This window comes from Stegastes partitus, unplaced genomic scaffold (assembly GCF_000690725.1).
Source record: "Stegastes partitus isolate 25-593 unplaced genomic scaffold, Stegastes_partitus-1.0.2 Scaffold1134, whole genome shotgun sequence".
Taxonomy (NCBI): domain Eukaryota; kingdom Metazoa; phylum Chordata; class Actinopteri; family Pomacentridae; genus Stegastes; species Stegastes partitus.
Genome location: NW_007578865.1, coordinates 106,282 through 121,753, shown reverse-complemented (window position 1 = coordinate 121,753; position 15,472 = coordinate 106,282). Strand labels below are relative to the sequence as shown.

The window sequence follows — 15,472 nt, the reverse complement described above, 5'->3', positions numbered from 1 at the left end:
TGTAGACGGCTTCACTGTCATGGGACTGCAGCGCCTCAATCTTGTCCAAACCGCCATACTCCTCAATGATCAGGCACACTTTCCCAACCTCACCAGTTTTTTGTGCCATCTGTGTAGAAAATGAAAGAAATCTGTAAGACCAAGAGTTCTCTCACGCAGGAGGAAAAAAAAAAAACGGTGACAGTAATCAGCTTTGTTCCTGTCCAGAAAACTGTACATGCACCAGTCTGTACTGCGATCGACATCAAATTCTGTAAATCTTCTTGTTTCCTAATCGTATATACTCTGTGTTCATCTGTTCTCCCAACAACTAAAAATAGAAAATCTCCACATCGGTTGAATTTTAAAGTCTTCTCTTTCGACTTCGTGCCCTAAAAACTAACCCTTCCAGTGTGTCTACATGTTTTTTTGCACAACAGTTCCACGTACTACTGGACACCAAATCGTCACATCATTTACTACTTCCAGATAGAGATAATATACTGCTTTGAGTGGAAAAAGTTCATTTTGTAACCAGCTTTTTTTCAGGTTCACTCATCAAGTTGCTCTCCTCATGCACGTGATCTACAATTAGGCATACTACAAACTGTGCCGAGGTGACTGCTTTTTTTTTTTAAACCTACTACAAGTGTCGACAAATTTCTAAAATATACTTCGCCGCTTTTTTTCTTTTTTTGCTGTGAAATTCAAGCTATAAAGATTTTAAACTTGCCATATAATTCTGTCTTTTTGTATGTTATGTCAGCACAAGTAATGTCAGCGTAGATGCGTCTTTCTGGCCACATTACTACTACAATCAAAAAGGAAGCAACAGGGCAAACAATGTCACTTCTGCGATTTATTTTGATATTTTATAAGCACCTGTAGAATATTTTGGATTGCATCCAGGATGATGAGGATCACTTTGCTGTCTTTAGCTGTCAGTAGCCTGAGCAGGGGCGGTAGAACGTTGCAGTGGACCAGGTAGGCCACTTGGTCCACTGTTCCTCCACTGGTGTAATTGGTGACGGCCCACACTGCCTCTTTCTGGGCCTTGTAGTCTCCCTACAACAGAAAAACACATCTGAGGTTTTAGGCCAGAGGAGAGTACAAAGACAATATTACTTAAGCTGTGCCACATGAGCATTCACCAATAAACAGACCATTGAAATCAGAGGAGTTTCAGATCAGTGTCTCAGGATTTCATTAGTTCATAAAATAAGGAAATGATGCCTAATGTGCAGCAGGTTACAGAGAAGTTGGAGGGGAAAAAAAGGAAGTAATTATGCTGGTCAGCATATACAGTAATTACAGAAAGGTCAACTCTTACAAGTAATCTAGAAAACCCTTGAATGTCGGTGATGGTAGACTGTGCTATTAGGAATATTCTCACTATTCCACTAAAAACCACACTCTGGCCGCAGAAAATGTTGGAGCTCACATGCTGCACATAGTTCAAAAACAGTAATTAAGATGAGACAGACGACCAGTTCTGTCACACTGATAAGAAAAATACAAATTGCCCACTTATGATTCAATAAATCTCATCAGTACTCATGTGACAAGCCTGCTTTTTTTTTTCTTCATCTGCTCTTGTGTTCTGACCGTTTGGAGGATCTCCACCAGGATGGGAACCAGGCCTGCATTGATAACTTCCTGAATCTGGGTGTCCTTGCCAGCAGTGATGTTGGACACTGTCCAGGCCGCTTCTTTCTGGATGTTGGGCTTGTGGTGGCGCAGCAGATTGGGGAACATTGCCAGGGCACCTGCATTCAGCACACACTGGGTCTGCTCATCTGTCCCAGTCACTATGTTGCCAAGTGACCGCAGAGATGGAGTCTGGGAGGTGAAGGAGAGCATGTTGATTATATGAAGTCTCACGAGTTAGAAATAATTTTAAAAAAAAGAGCGATGACGGTGCCACGAACAATGCAGACAGTAAAAGAATAAGCTTGACGTTCACTAGAATGGTTCACATCTCAATACACACAAGGTTTAAGCATCCAGCAAACTTCCACTAGTCATGTTACTCTTTTGTGCATCAGGGGAAAAAAGGGATAGGGGATAAAGCATTTTTAGGGATAAAATAATAATGTAAAAACCAAGTAATTGGCACAGAACTAGAGAGAAAATTTAACTTTACGATGAGTTTTCAGTATACAAATTGGAAATAAATACACAGGTGGCACTAAGGGGTCACTTTTACCAAACTATCAGGATGGCAGGAAAAATGAGTATACAAATATATACTAAACGAAAATGGGCATCGATGACAGTGCACTAATTCCACCTTCAAACGTCAGACGTAGTAACATTTGAGTTTTATAAGCTCAACACCACATACCACAATGGACATCTCCCCGCAGGCCAGAAGCTGCACCAGACGGGGAACCAGGCCTGCATGCACCACCACCTCGATCCTCTCGTTGGAGCCGTCGGTGAGGTAGGACACAGCCCAGCAGGTCTCAGCCAGGACCTCCTGGTCATTGTGGTGCAGGAGGCGCACCAGGGCCGGGAGCAGCTGCTGCACAGCTGCCAAAGGAGGGGGCGGGTTCTTGTTCCGACACAGGTTGGAAAGCGTCCAGGTGACGTTGCGCAGGTAAGCAGACTGGTATGGTGGGTTAAGAGTCGGGTGTTACTTTCCAGAATGTGTGTTTGCATTATATAATAGTATGCACAAGATTTACGTTCTGCAAACAGGACTCAGTTTTTAAAAAAAAAAAGAAATCAACATTTACCCTTCCCAAACAAAATAACCTCAAGGTCTCAGAAACTTCAAACTTTGAATGATTGTAATATATTAATTATGCTCAGCAAGTTTTAGGGTGACAGTGCAAGCACAATGAGTGCATTAAAGGTTTTCACAGTAAATAACGGTACAGTCATATCACAGGCTGAAATTTTCTGAAGTGTACAGGAAAAGTCGAATTACAGACATCCCTGCTGTGCACAAAAGGCTTTCCAACAGTACAGTAGCTTTCTGACAGAAATAAATAGCTTCACACCTCAAACCAACGCCCTGCTGACAGTTGGCAATAAACTAGAAATTCACTGAGGCCTGGCCTTTGGTCTTTAGTTATATAAACAAACTGCCATCAATAAAAAATAAATCAAAATAAACAAACCCTAGTGAAAATAATGCAATACAAAGATTTGTGAAAACAGGAAAGAAATAAGGTGCTAATTACATCTCGGTACAATGACGTAATTTGGAATTAAAAGCCACAGGAAAACACAATTAATCTAATTTCCACACTAATGCCGCTAATCATAGTTTTTGAAAACTTTTAAATTCATATTCATTTTTATTCTAAGTTGCAAAGTGGAGAGTCCCTGCTGCTAAATATGGAGAAGTTGACCACAAATACAACTGTGAGCGCAAGTAAAACACTTCAAAGAGGAACTTGGATTTAAATATGTACACGCAGGCACTCCTTACCCATCAAAAGGGCAGAATTATCTGTTATGTAAAGAATTAATAACACCAAAAAATGTCTTGGCATTGTGATGTAAGGCATGAACAGCAGTCTTTCTCAACTGGTTCGAGACAGTCAGTGCATGTATTTGGATTGAAGATACAACAGAGCCACTGAAGCATGAAAAATAAATCTGTCTCTGAAAGCCAGCACAACAAGAATTGATGGCAACTTACAGGAAATATGGACAGGTCAGGGGTTGCCAGTAAGGCTAGAAGGGGCTGGAGACCACCATGTTTGATCACGAGGTCTCTGAAATTGGATCCATCACCTGAATTTAGAAGGAAAAGAAATTGACAGTCACCTCTTGTATATGATAATAAGAACAAAGTACACAGCAACTAAACTAATTAACACTACACTAGGCTACCGTAGGGGATAAACATGACAGATTTAATAGGGACTTTCCACAACCATAATATGCAAGAGCCTTTACTAACTGGGACAACATCCAAAGAGTTATGAAAGGAAATGGTTTCCATTATAGCTTGCACAAATGGTCTTTGGACGATGCATTCAGTGCATACACAACACATTTCATGATTTCACAAGACATAAATTTTACAAGAATTAAAAGCCTTCAGCATCACAAGCCAAAAACAAGTCCAGACAAAACACAGGTAGCATAATTGCACACAACAACGTAACCCTAACAGACGCTGACGCTTGTCAATCCACAGTACCTGCGATGTTTCCCAGGGCCCAGATAGCCTGCTCGCTGATGTGCTGGTGGGGTGATGTCACCAGGTTGATGAAGGCTGGAATGGCCCCACCTTCCACCAAAGCAGTGGTTTGGTCTGTGGTACCGGAGGCGATGTTAGTCAGGGCCCAGGCTGCCTCAAACTGGATCGGAGGGCATTGAGACAACGCCAGAAAACTAACAAGCTTCGGGATGATGCCGGTTGCAATGATACTGTCAATGGGTGGGTGTTTTTCTCTGGAGAGGAGCTTTCTGTACATTTGGGGGGGGGAAAAACAAAAAACAAAAAACACATGTAATTGTTGCCGGTGGATACGCTTGATTGGAAATACAGTTGAAGCACATATCACTGAAGTAAAACTACCTAACAGGTAATTAGGTGCAACAAAATATGCTTGAACCCTGATAGAATTAAGTCAATGGATTCTGTGCAAGCATAACATCTGACAGTAATAACATAGTCGAATGAAAAATATTTACTACAATAATAAGAATAACAACAATAACAATAAGTTTTATTTCTGTAGCACCTTTGAAAACAGGGGTTCACAAGCAAAAGAAATACATTAAACAGTAAAAGAAATAAAACATCAGTGCAATACAGAACACAATATTATGCAATATATTAAAAAAGACCAATAACCAAGCATATACATGTTTTTAAAAGCCTTTTAAACTGAGGAACGACCTGAGCTGTTAGGAGGAGCTTGTTCCACAATGTTGGGGCTTAAACAGTAAGAACAATTAAGACATTAAAACCCTTTCAGTTAAAGTGCGATTCAAATGATCTTACCTGGCTGCCTGTGTTGCCTGCAGCTGCTGATCTAGGTTCTGGCTGTTCACACCTTGTACGATCTCCTCCACAGACAAGTGCTGAGGAGACTGCGGAAACAGAAATGGAAGAGGATTAGAGCCCAGTGAACCTGGGTCAAAGAGCAGCTAAAGATATCCTGAAACATTCTTTGAAACATTCTTGGAACATGTTTAGGTCAGAGATTCAGGATGCAGATCAACTGTTAAAATAAAACAACAACAAAAAAAAAAAACATCTCGCCCTGTTATTACTGTTGTACTTACGGCTTATTAAGCCTTAACAACAGTGACAATGACTTTTCTTGGATCAGCTAGGAAAAATGTTGAACTCAAGTGTGACATCTTTCACACTGCTGTCAGACAAATATGTCTGCTCCAAGATTATCACTGACCTTTAGCCACTTAGTGTGGGTCTGTTTCCTATATAAGCCTTGAAGGTTCATTCTGAGCAGACTTTCTCTCTCTGGCTTGCTAGCCACAAACACTCAGCTGTATTTACTTCAGCTGCGTCCTGTTTAATCAAGCGGCAGACAGACTTACCTCTCCGTTGGGATTTTTCTCCTGCAGAGGGGAGGTCGGCTCGTCCTCGAGGCATTGGACGTTTCTCCTCTTCAGGATCTGATCATCTTTCTTCGCTTTTCGGAGCTCCACATTGACTTCTGCTCTCCTGCGCCTCAGCTCCTGGAGATGTTAGGAGACATAAGGCCGCATTTAGTACGATTAGCTTACTCGGTTTAGTTTTCTCACGCTTGCAGTAAGTGGCAGAGCTTACGCTGGCATCTTTGCCTTTGTTTTTGAACTGGCTGAGTCGAGCTCCGCTGTCGTTGCCAGCTGACATTCCTGACCGTTGAGCGGGACGAGATTCCACCAAATAACGTCAAGGACACTTACTGTTAAATGAAGACAGTTAAGCGACAAAATGTTAAACGACTGATTTCAACAAATTCCTATAATGTTTTAAAGGTTGTGCTATCGAGTTAGCGGGCGGTAAAGCTAGCTAACCGGACGGCAGCCTCGAAGCCGAGCCGGTTATCTAACACCATGTGGCACATCGCACACGAAGCTACACTCGTAAGCAAACCCGCTACAAAAAAAAAAAAACCATAGCAATAAACGATTGTACACGCAATTAGAAACAAATAGCAGTAATTTAACAGTTAAAAAAGCAATAAAAATAGCTAAAAACCGACATTTAGCAACAGATTAAACGCAACGTGCTTACCTTCCAGATCGCTTGTGTGTGTGTGTTTTTTTTTCACACCAGAGACGTCACGGACAAACCGCCCTGTTCGTTTCTGACTTCTGATTGGTCCGTCGGACTAATAGCCCCGCCCCTTTCGACAAGGTTAAAGAATGTATTAAACCACAAAGCCGTTGTCAGAGGCAACCGCTGTTAGTATCGCGAGATAATGCGGCTGCATTATTGCGCGCTGGTTGGTTGTTATTGCTGCTTTCCTGCTTTGTCTATAACACCCATGGTGCCGTGGGTAACTGTTATTTAGCTCAACTAAACCGTCGTGAATTCTTTAATACCGGAACGCACGTTTTAAAGGCGGTTTACTGACATTCTTTTGATTCCATAAAGAATGTTTTTCCCTCAAAGTACCGTAATGACCCAGTGGCCTAATGGATAAGGCATCAGCCTCCGGAGCTGGGGATTGTGGGTTCGAGTCCCATCTGGGTCGCATTTAGCTTCCTTTTCAGGGCTTAAATATGGATCTCTGCTCATGATGAGCATCCTTCGAAGAACGGCGTCGAATAGTGTTCAACCAACTTGTAAACACAGATATGTGGTTATGCATGGCGCTACATGGCATCCTTAAAACAGCTGTTTTTATCAGAGCAGTCTGGGCATGTCATTTATGATGGTAAAAAAAATCACAGTGCACTCAAATTACAAAATTGATACTACTGTAGAAGATAATGCAAATCATGTTTTATAATAATTTAAGATTCCAGATGTTTTTTTCTTGTTGTTGTTTAGGGAAAAAAGCAATACCATTAGAACAAATGCAGTGCCTAATAGAATAGCAATAAGACAGGATGCATTCCTAATATATTTCACGTGAAACTGAAACATTGCACAAAATACTGAAACTGATATTGCTCAAATGATATTCATAAAATTGCTCCATGTGTGGTGTTTCAGCTAAAGTCTAAACATTTTTAGTACTGTTCCTGTTCTGTCCTAGAGCTGCCTGCTGAGACACATTCCTTAAGAACAACATCTATTGATTACAAAAAAGATAAATTTATATATTAAATATCAATATAATAGCTACACAAAAAGCATGGTTATGTGAACAAATTTAGATAGTAATGAAATCATGACTTTCTTAATACAAAACTAAATCTAAAATCTTGAACAGGGGCATCTTCCCTCATGATGATAAATGTTTTACTGCCTGTTAGCTATTAAGTATTAAGAAAAATATCATCAAAAATCTTACATAAGGTACTGAAAATCATTTATGTGCATGGTCGGCTTCATGGCATATTCCCTTATCCGTTGTATTCCCTTCTGTTCTTACACTTTGCCATATTACAAAAAATGTTGCTTTTTTGTTGTTCAAACTAATTTACATCCTTGTATTTGACTCCATAAGTTTCTATATGTGTATTCTTATATTTAAATAAACACACAGAAGCTTATTTTGTATCACATCAATGTACCTCAAATACACTTCCTCTGATTTCCTCCCACCAGTAAAGCCACTTCAGTGCTGAAGATTGGCAAGGCATCATCTATGAAAAGATCTCTCCCCAGTTTATTCTGCATTTATCAGATATTCCACTCATCTGCACGATTCAGTAATGTTGTAATGCCATTAAAAAAATGTAAGAAAAAGGCAAAATGTGAAAGTCATCATGTAAAAAAACGTGGTGCAAAATGTACAAAAATACAAATAAGATAATAAGTACAGCAATTGAAATGCTACAAATATATTCCTTTTACAATTAATTGCACACGAAACGTTCCTGTAACATTTAAGCTTGTTATAGTTGTATTCAAATTAAACTAGTTACAGTGCTTAAAAAAGTTTAGATAAAACCATTTTTCAAATCAAAAATTGTAATTATAAGTATTAGCATATATCAAAAATAAATAATGAAATGCATATAATTGCATTTGTAGCTAGAATGTCCTCAATGACGCCAGCTTGACTAATTAAACGCGATGTTGCAGTTCCTCGTTTTGACCACCAGAGGGCAGTGAAGGCTTGTGTTTCTAAATTCAGTCAGCTCATCATTATGCGCAAAAATTACTGAAAATTCATAAACACATGTTCATAAGTAGTGTCTATTTTGTATTATTATTGCTTTCCTTTTTCTAGAGAACAAAGCAGGGAAACAAGTAATAGACAAAGTTTACAACATTTAACACCAGACACCAGAAACTGGCTTCCCTTTTTATAAAACTTACCATACGCACAGCAGATTATGTCCACACAGAGACACATTTTCCTTCATATACTGCAAACTGCATTGTGGGCTTGTTCTGAATCCACCTATGAATGAAAGGAGTGTCACGCTACAAATGTTTATTTCTGTGTTTGGGACGTCCCACCGCCTCCCTCTCCATCCCATCTCCTTCCTGAGCGCTCCTATAAAAATCCCAGGAATCCCAACTGTGCAGCAGACCTTAAAGTGTGTCCAGGCTGAGCATCCAGGATGACAGGGAATACTCTGATCCTTTTGTTTCTAGTGTTTCCTCTTTACCACGCAGAGGAACATGTTGTTAATGGTGAGTGGAAACAATATTAATCATTGTATTACTTTGAATAGTGAAGATTTATGGTGACATTTTATGTTTAAACCCTTCTTACTTTACTTGTTGCTTTTTTCAGATGCTGTGTAATAATGGTGTAACTTTCACTGCACCGTTACTCAGTGTTGTAGTTTATTATTTGCTGCTGGACAACTGTGACTGCAACCAGTTAGTGGTTATTGTGTTATTTGTCAAAATCATCTCTGAAAATGCTGCAAAAAAAGATACAGAGATCAGCAGTCGTATTTTTGTTTGTCTGCACAGGGGAAAATATTGCACGCTGAAACCGTGATAGAGTGTGATTGAGATAAAAAGCTAAGTTAGTTACAGTTTGCATCATTGTAGGTGCAGTTTTCAAAGTAAAAGTTACTGAAAAACCTCCAGTTCAAGCAGCAAGTTCCAGTTTGATTGCGTGTTTACATCCATATTAAATTGTGTAACTAAAGTTCAACTGTGTGTTCCAAATATAGAGCTGTACACCCTGATTGAAAAGGGCCAGAGCAGCTTTGTGGATCCAGTCCTGAGCAACCAGAGTCGACTGATGGTTAAAGAGCCCACGCTGCCCATCAACGAGCTCATAGAGAAGAGCAGCAAGACCAGCGAGTCCAAATTTAACCATCCTCTCCCAGCTGCCGTGTGGCCGAAGCACAGCGACCTGGCTCCCATCCCTCGCCACCACAGCCCCCACAACAAGAGCAAAAAGGGGCCCAAGAGCGACCGTCTGGTGGAGCACAACAGCGAGAAGAACAGGGGGGAAGTCATCGGCCTGCTTCCCAAAACCCAGCTGACAGGAGCTGCAGGTGCTGCCTCCAACCGCACGGTGCAGAAGACCAACCAGGACGTCCAGCCCAACATCAGCCCGCCTCAGCAGAGCGAGCCGGAGGGACACCCCAACTCCAGAGCCAGGCCTCCGTCCCACACTCAGCCCCCGGCTCAGCCTCCGCAGACTTCTTCTCCACGCAGGGATCCCCCCAACCGGAGGATGGACCCGGAGGAGAACCGGCCGGGGAAGTCCAGCCTCTATCAGTCTGGTCTCGGTGCCGCGACCCGCAACAACAGCCGCCCGCCGGTGGTCTTCAACCGGCGCTCCTCCAGCCTGCTGTACCAGTTTGACATCCTGAGGCGAGGTATGGGAGGATCTGCTGTTTCCTGACCTTCAAATCTGACCTGTGTGTTAATACAGAGCAGTCCACACATCTTAAAACAGGATCTGTACATGTTACTCCCTTCTAGGATTATATATTTCAAATTATTAAAATTGTATAAGACTTTAGCCAGCTGGGAAACCTTTGATGCTTAATGTCAGTATTTATTACTAATAATAATCTGTGGCCTTTGACCTTTAAAACACTATATTACATGATCACAGTGACAAACTACCAAAGCAAAAAGAGCTTCTTTTTTTTTTTTTGCATTACTAAAGACTGGAAAAAGTTGCATTTAGGTTTAACTTTGCTGTAGTTTTTTTTTTGTTAGATAAAAAAATGACCTGGATATTGTGATAATATACCAAAATGCTCAGACGCTAAACTTGCTGGCTCAACATGTAATTGTGATGCTTTGCTCATCTCCTCCCACATCTCAAACACTTTTAAAAAGTCCCATTTCTTGCCACCTTTGCAGAAATAACAGTCATATTATTTACAGCGACACAGAGAGTTCACACAGAGAGCTGTAACGTGAGCGATGAGAGTTTTTCCTAGTTAATTAACGTCCCCCCCCTGCCACTAATTATAACCACTTCCCTCAAATCTGGCTGTCAGCGTGTCCCTTTGTGTGCACGCTTCTGGGAGGTTGTAATGAAACTAACGCAAAGTAGAGTGAGAAGGCTCTGATTTTGTAATTAAGATTGAAACTGTAACACCAGTGTGATCCCATGACGCACACCGCCTCCTCCAGTCCCCCTGCTGAGGAATGCGACGCCTGGGTTGTGTAATGACAACCTTGTCCTGTCTAATGACGCTGGAATGAGGGTCAGGAATGGCAGACAGTCGCTCTCTCTTCTCTCTCTTCTCTCTCATCCCTTCATCCCGATTCTCCTCTTCTCCGCAGAGTCCGACTTCGCGCATGACGCCTTCTGCATGAGCGAGTGCAGGAAGGAGAAGGAGGAGAGAGAGTATTACTGCTACAGCGAGTTTGGTATGTACCCAGTGTGAGACAAAGGCAGACTTTGTCAAAGGTGCACAAACAAAGGTGAAATGCAGGAGGAGCTTGAGAAGGTCTGAGCAGTCAGTGGAAACTGCAGTGATTTTGTTTTATTCTATGATAACAATCATGTGATTAATAATCTTGATTTATTCGGCACTTTTCTTACCAAGTTATACTTTAATCCTGAACTATTTCTAATTAGCAAGTGAATCACTATTTTCTACTTGGAACTAGCAGCTAAACATGTATCATGAGACTAGAAGTACTAAAATAAAGGTCCCATATTGTGCCCATTTTCAGCAAATTAGTCTCACAATGTGTCTTTCAGCTCAAAACATTACAAAGATGGCTCACTTTACCCTGACTGTAAAACCCCTGGTTTGAGATCTACTCTAAACAGGCTGTGTCAGTGACTGTAGCTTTAAATGCAACTTAACTGTCTACACCCCCTTCAGGAAGAAGACTCTCTCTGTGCCTGTGATTGACAGGTTAATTGCATTCCAATACCCATACTGCCATACTATATAGTACATAGTCTAATACCAGGATGCTCTACCACATCTGGTTTTGCAGTATGCAGGCCAGTATGATTTCCTGATCAGTCAAAGTTTAAACTTAAGTTTATTATGACTAAGTAGTATGTCCCAATTATATTCATATTGCAAGAAAGAGGATGTATTTTGTGAGGACAGCTGTAGTACCTAATGAAAGTAAAAACATTAAGTATGTGATTTGCAACCATTATCTTTTCACATAAAAGAATTCACAGCACAGCCAACCATGAGACAGCCGTTCATTCTGGCTGGCTCACCTTGTAAGCAGCGGTCAATGAGGGGGCAGGATTTTAAAAAGTTTGAGCCAAACAACCATTGATTTCATCTTTTGGAAGGTAGCATTTAAGTAAGACTCTGTCTGGTTTGTCTCGTTGTGGAGTAGAGGTTGGAGGAGCAGCAGAAGTAAACATCTGCGTATCTTAACAACCCTCACTTTACACCTCCAACTGTAAACCACTAAACACAATGAAAATGGGTTGTCACCATATGGGACCTTTAAAGCCAGAGTCATAGTGATGTGAATTTCCAATATCTTGAAATTTGATCGTGTTTGTCTGCCTTCTGGATACAGCGGTCAATGGGATTGTCCACGACATTGATGTGCTGCGCAAAGGAATACGACTCATCACGCTGATGGTCAGCAGTGACGGCTTCTACAAGATGAGCCGTCTGTATGTGACCCCAGACAGCTTTTTCTTCAAAGTTCGCCTCCTGGTGCTGGATACCTACAAGTGCAGCAAACCTTGTCCTGATATCAAACTTGGTGAGTGTTACAGCATTAATTCAAAAGCCTCGTGAGACTAAATATCTGCTTTCAAACTGGCTGAGAAAACCTATTTGATTCAGTGAAAGACTAAAACTGGCAAATGTCTACATCTGTGCAGAGCATTGGGGTGCAGTTTAGTGTGCGACTTTGTTAGGAATCAAATTGTGTAGTTGATGAAACAAAAAAGTAAATCCCCGCTGATGTTGGTCAGTATTGGTGTATATGATGTCTGATATGTGCCGATGTGAAAACTTTCTTTTATAGAACGTAATAGAGAAAAAGATGCTTGGGGGAAGCTAGGAAATGGTGCCATTATGTAGTTTGTCCAGCAGAACAGCTCCAACTCCAAACTTTTCGATACTCTCATCACTGCTGGAAAGCAATGATCCAATAAACAATAAACAATAACGCCATCATTTCCCCTTTTTAATATATCAGAATTGTTCCCTGAAATTGGTGTCAGCCCCAGAAATCCAGAACCAGTCAGGCTCTAATATTAAGAAATAATAAAGTTTCACAAATGTTTCCAGTCTTTAACTGTTCATTTCCCTGGTCATGGATGATGAAGAGATCAGGTTCAAGATTAAAGTCATAAATTCTGGGACGTGCAGAGTTTGATAATTGATATTCGTCGTAAGCGCAATCCTCAAGACTCATAAATTAAGAAGTGTGTGACAAGTTTACACCAAAGTATCCCTTTGTGGGATGTGGGAATTCCATTTTCCTGAGATCAGCAAAAGTAGTAACAACTACTTGTTTAGTACAAACATAAAATTTGCTTGACTTTGCATTTTTTTTATGTCCCCTCACCGTTCTCTCTCGTTTGTTCCCAAGGAACCAGATACATTATAATGGGTCAGATCTACCACCGGAGGCGTCATCTTCCCAGTGACCTCCTGAACCTGCTGGGTGGGAAACTGAAGCCTGGTGACGGCCTCCTGCGGAGCAACAACTACGTCAAGAGGTTCAACAAACGGAGGCACCAGAAAGCTCTGGAAGCCACCCGCTCCAGGTGTAGGTGAACCACAGATAAGACTGTCACCCCTCGCTGCAGGGGAAGAGACATTGCGCCTGAACGGATCTTAACTAACCCCTCAGTATTGTGCAAGACAGAAGACGTGTCGCAGGAGGAAGGCGTGGATTTACTTTCACATGGACTGCTATGATGTATCATGATACTGGCTCATTTTATTTAACTTATCTGTTCAGTTCCCAACGTGCTGACGTGTGGTTTCTTTGACCGAAAACACAAGTAGCTTCAATTAAAACGATGATCTGTAACATCTGGGGCATCAAACACTATGTCCCACTATCCCTCTGTTACCTTCTCAAAATAGCAACTCCATTCAAACTCCTCATTCACTCATGGCTGGTTCATGAAGTCCCTAAAAAAGTAAGGTATCAAACTTGTTCACTTTTAAAGGGAAATCTGACTCATCTGGAGTCCCACTCACATTATTTTACAAAACGGAAATATTTAATCGTATTACTTTTTGTGCGTTTGTGCATTTCAAACAGGAAACCAACGAAGATCCTGTTTTTCTAATTGGCGTCAAAGCATGCTCCTGAATTTTATACATCCAAACGTTTTCAGTAGTGATTGTTTTTTTTTTTCCTGGAATAATCACAGTTTCTACATTGATGTCATGAAAACTTCTGTTACTTTGATTTGTCAGCGATGCTTCCAAAATTATATGAATACAAAATATTGTATTGCACTGTATAGTATTAGTGGTCACGTGCACAATGTCACTGTGGGTGATGTTGGTGAGCAGGAAATGCACTATTAAGTGAGGGAATTAAGGGCCTGAAAAAGCAGCAACAAACCCCCAGTGGAGGAGGCAGAGGAGGAAGGAGGGGAGGGAAAGGGACAGAAAGAAGTTTTCTTGTCATGAGAGCGGCTTATTTTTCTAGCTTCAATTATGTGTCCACGATGAAATGTTTGCCCGGGACATCAAAAGGGGGCCTTGCTGAATGAGGAGGAGGTGTGGTTTTGTTGGGACTAAGCCATAAATCTAATCGCAGGAATCTGATCCGCTACACACCTGGACACATGACTCAAAGAAGTGCCTCCGTCACTGCTCCTTTTAGGGATTGCTCGTGGTTTCACGAACACAACCTCCTTTGCTCAAAAAGGGGGTATTTAAAGTATGTAGGCAGGATCAGAAGAAAAGGGGGGTGTGGAGGCAAGGTGGAGGAGGAATTGAAGCAGTAAAAGGGTGTGTTGGATCTGCCTTTCCAAAGGGATAGCTTCTTATTTAATCAAAAATCCCTGGCTTGATTGTAGTACGACCCTGAGCTCATGCTTCTTATGAAAGGGAAAAGATTTGCACTGAATGCTTACACTGCTTTACTAAACATGAACTTAATAAAAATGTGTATTTGTTTTGTACTCAATGGCCCTGTGAGGAATTTATTCATCTTTAAACCATCCCTGCACTCACGCAATCACATACATCTACCCACTCAAGCATTGATCCTCATTATCACTCCCAGTCACTCCATGAGAAGGAGTCCCCAAAGTAAGACGCTCTAATTAGACTTTAACAACCATGGTCTCGGCCTGGCCTCCAGGAAGAGAGACTGACTTGGGAACTTGGATGTCGAGGCAGGCAGGGCTGAGCCTCTTTTCTCCCCCTCTGCATGTCTGTCAGCTCAGGTCAGTTCCCAGGCTCGATGAAGCCTCTATCTGGGATCAGCGCTGGAGGGAACAGATGCATGCGGGCAGGAAACAGGAGCCTGCTCCACATTGCGGCTACTATCGCAGCGGGAGGACATTCCTCATCGCAGAGGATGTAAAGGAGGGAGGAGGAGGGAGAGAAAGAGGGAAGAGGAGGGGAGTAGGTGGGAATATCTCCGAGCTGCTTCCTGTGTGATAGCTGCCAAACGACTTTGGGCTTGTGGTCATCTGTGGCGCGTTCAGCGTCCATGCGAACCTCTGGATCCATTTAGTGGTTTGAGTGGGGAGTTGGAGAGGGGGAGGTGGGGGAGAAGGGTGTGAGAGGAGAGTGAAAGATCAAAGTTGGAGGTGCCTGCGTACGTCATCTCGGGAATACGATCACAGGATTGATTGTGTTTGCATAGGGGTCATGACCTTGTCCTTCATCTTTCCTTTAAACTTACAGGGAACAAGTTAAGCAGAAGGTTGAACTTGTTCTGTAGGACTGGATTAACACACTAAGGGAACTCGGAGCAACAATTAGCCGTCTGTCGTTCTCTTCTGACCTGAAATTGTCTTAGGCTGCATCCACACTAATATATTTTCAT

The 15,472-nt window shown here is 41.7% G+C and overlaps 2 protein-coding genes and 1 non-coding gene across 3 annotated transcripts; 2 read left to right on the top strand and 1 right to left on the bottom strand.

The window, feature by feature from the left end:
- Position 1: 1 nt before the first annotated feature.
- Positions 2 to 6,231, bottom strand: LOC103368246 (importin subunit alpha-1; the record flags this gene model as incomplete). The annotated part of the gene is made up of 10 exons (XM_008296554.1): positions 6,191 to 6,231; positions 5,741 to 5,858; positions 5,509 to 5,649; positions 4,949 to 5,037; positions 4,139 to 4,407; positions 3,632 to 3,726; positions 2,324 to 2,587; positions 1,585 to 1,818; positions 862 to 1,044; positions 2 to 109 (listed from the first exon to the last, which is right to left on the bottom strand). Coding segments are annotated over exons 2-10 (1,449 nt in total), but the record flags the coding sequence as incomplete, so codon positions are not given.
- A 349-nt stretch (positions 6,232 to 6,580) lies between these two features.
- Positions 6,581 to 6,653, top strand: trnar-ccg (transfer RNA arginine (anticodon CCG)). Its single transcript has one exon. It is a non-coding gene; the product is annotated as a tRNA-Arg (tRNA).
- A 1,956-nt stretch (positions 6,654 to 8,609) lies between these two features.
- Positions 8,610 to 14,602, top strand: LOC103368239 (uncharacterized). Its single transcript, XM_008296545.1, has 5 exons — positions 8,610 to 8,713; positions 9,208 to 9,864; positions 10,790 to 10,876; positions 12,011 to 12,202; positions 13,040 to 14,602. Exons 1-5 carry the CDS (start codon positions 8,641 to 8,643, stop codon positions 13,225 to 13,227), a joined length of 1,197 nt encoding a protein of 398 aa, XP_008294767.1. The 5' UTR covers positions 8,610 to 8,640; the 3' UTR covers positions 13,228 to 14,602.
- Positions 14,603 to 15,472: the final 870 nt, after the last annotated feature.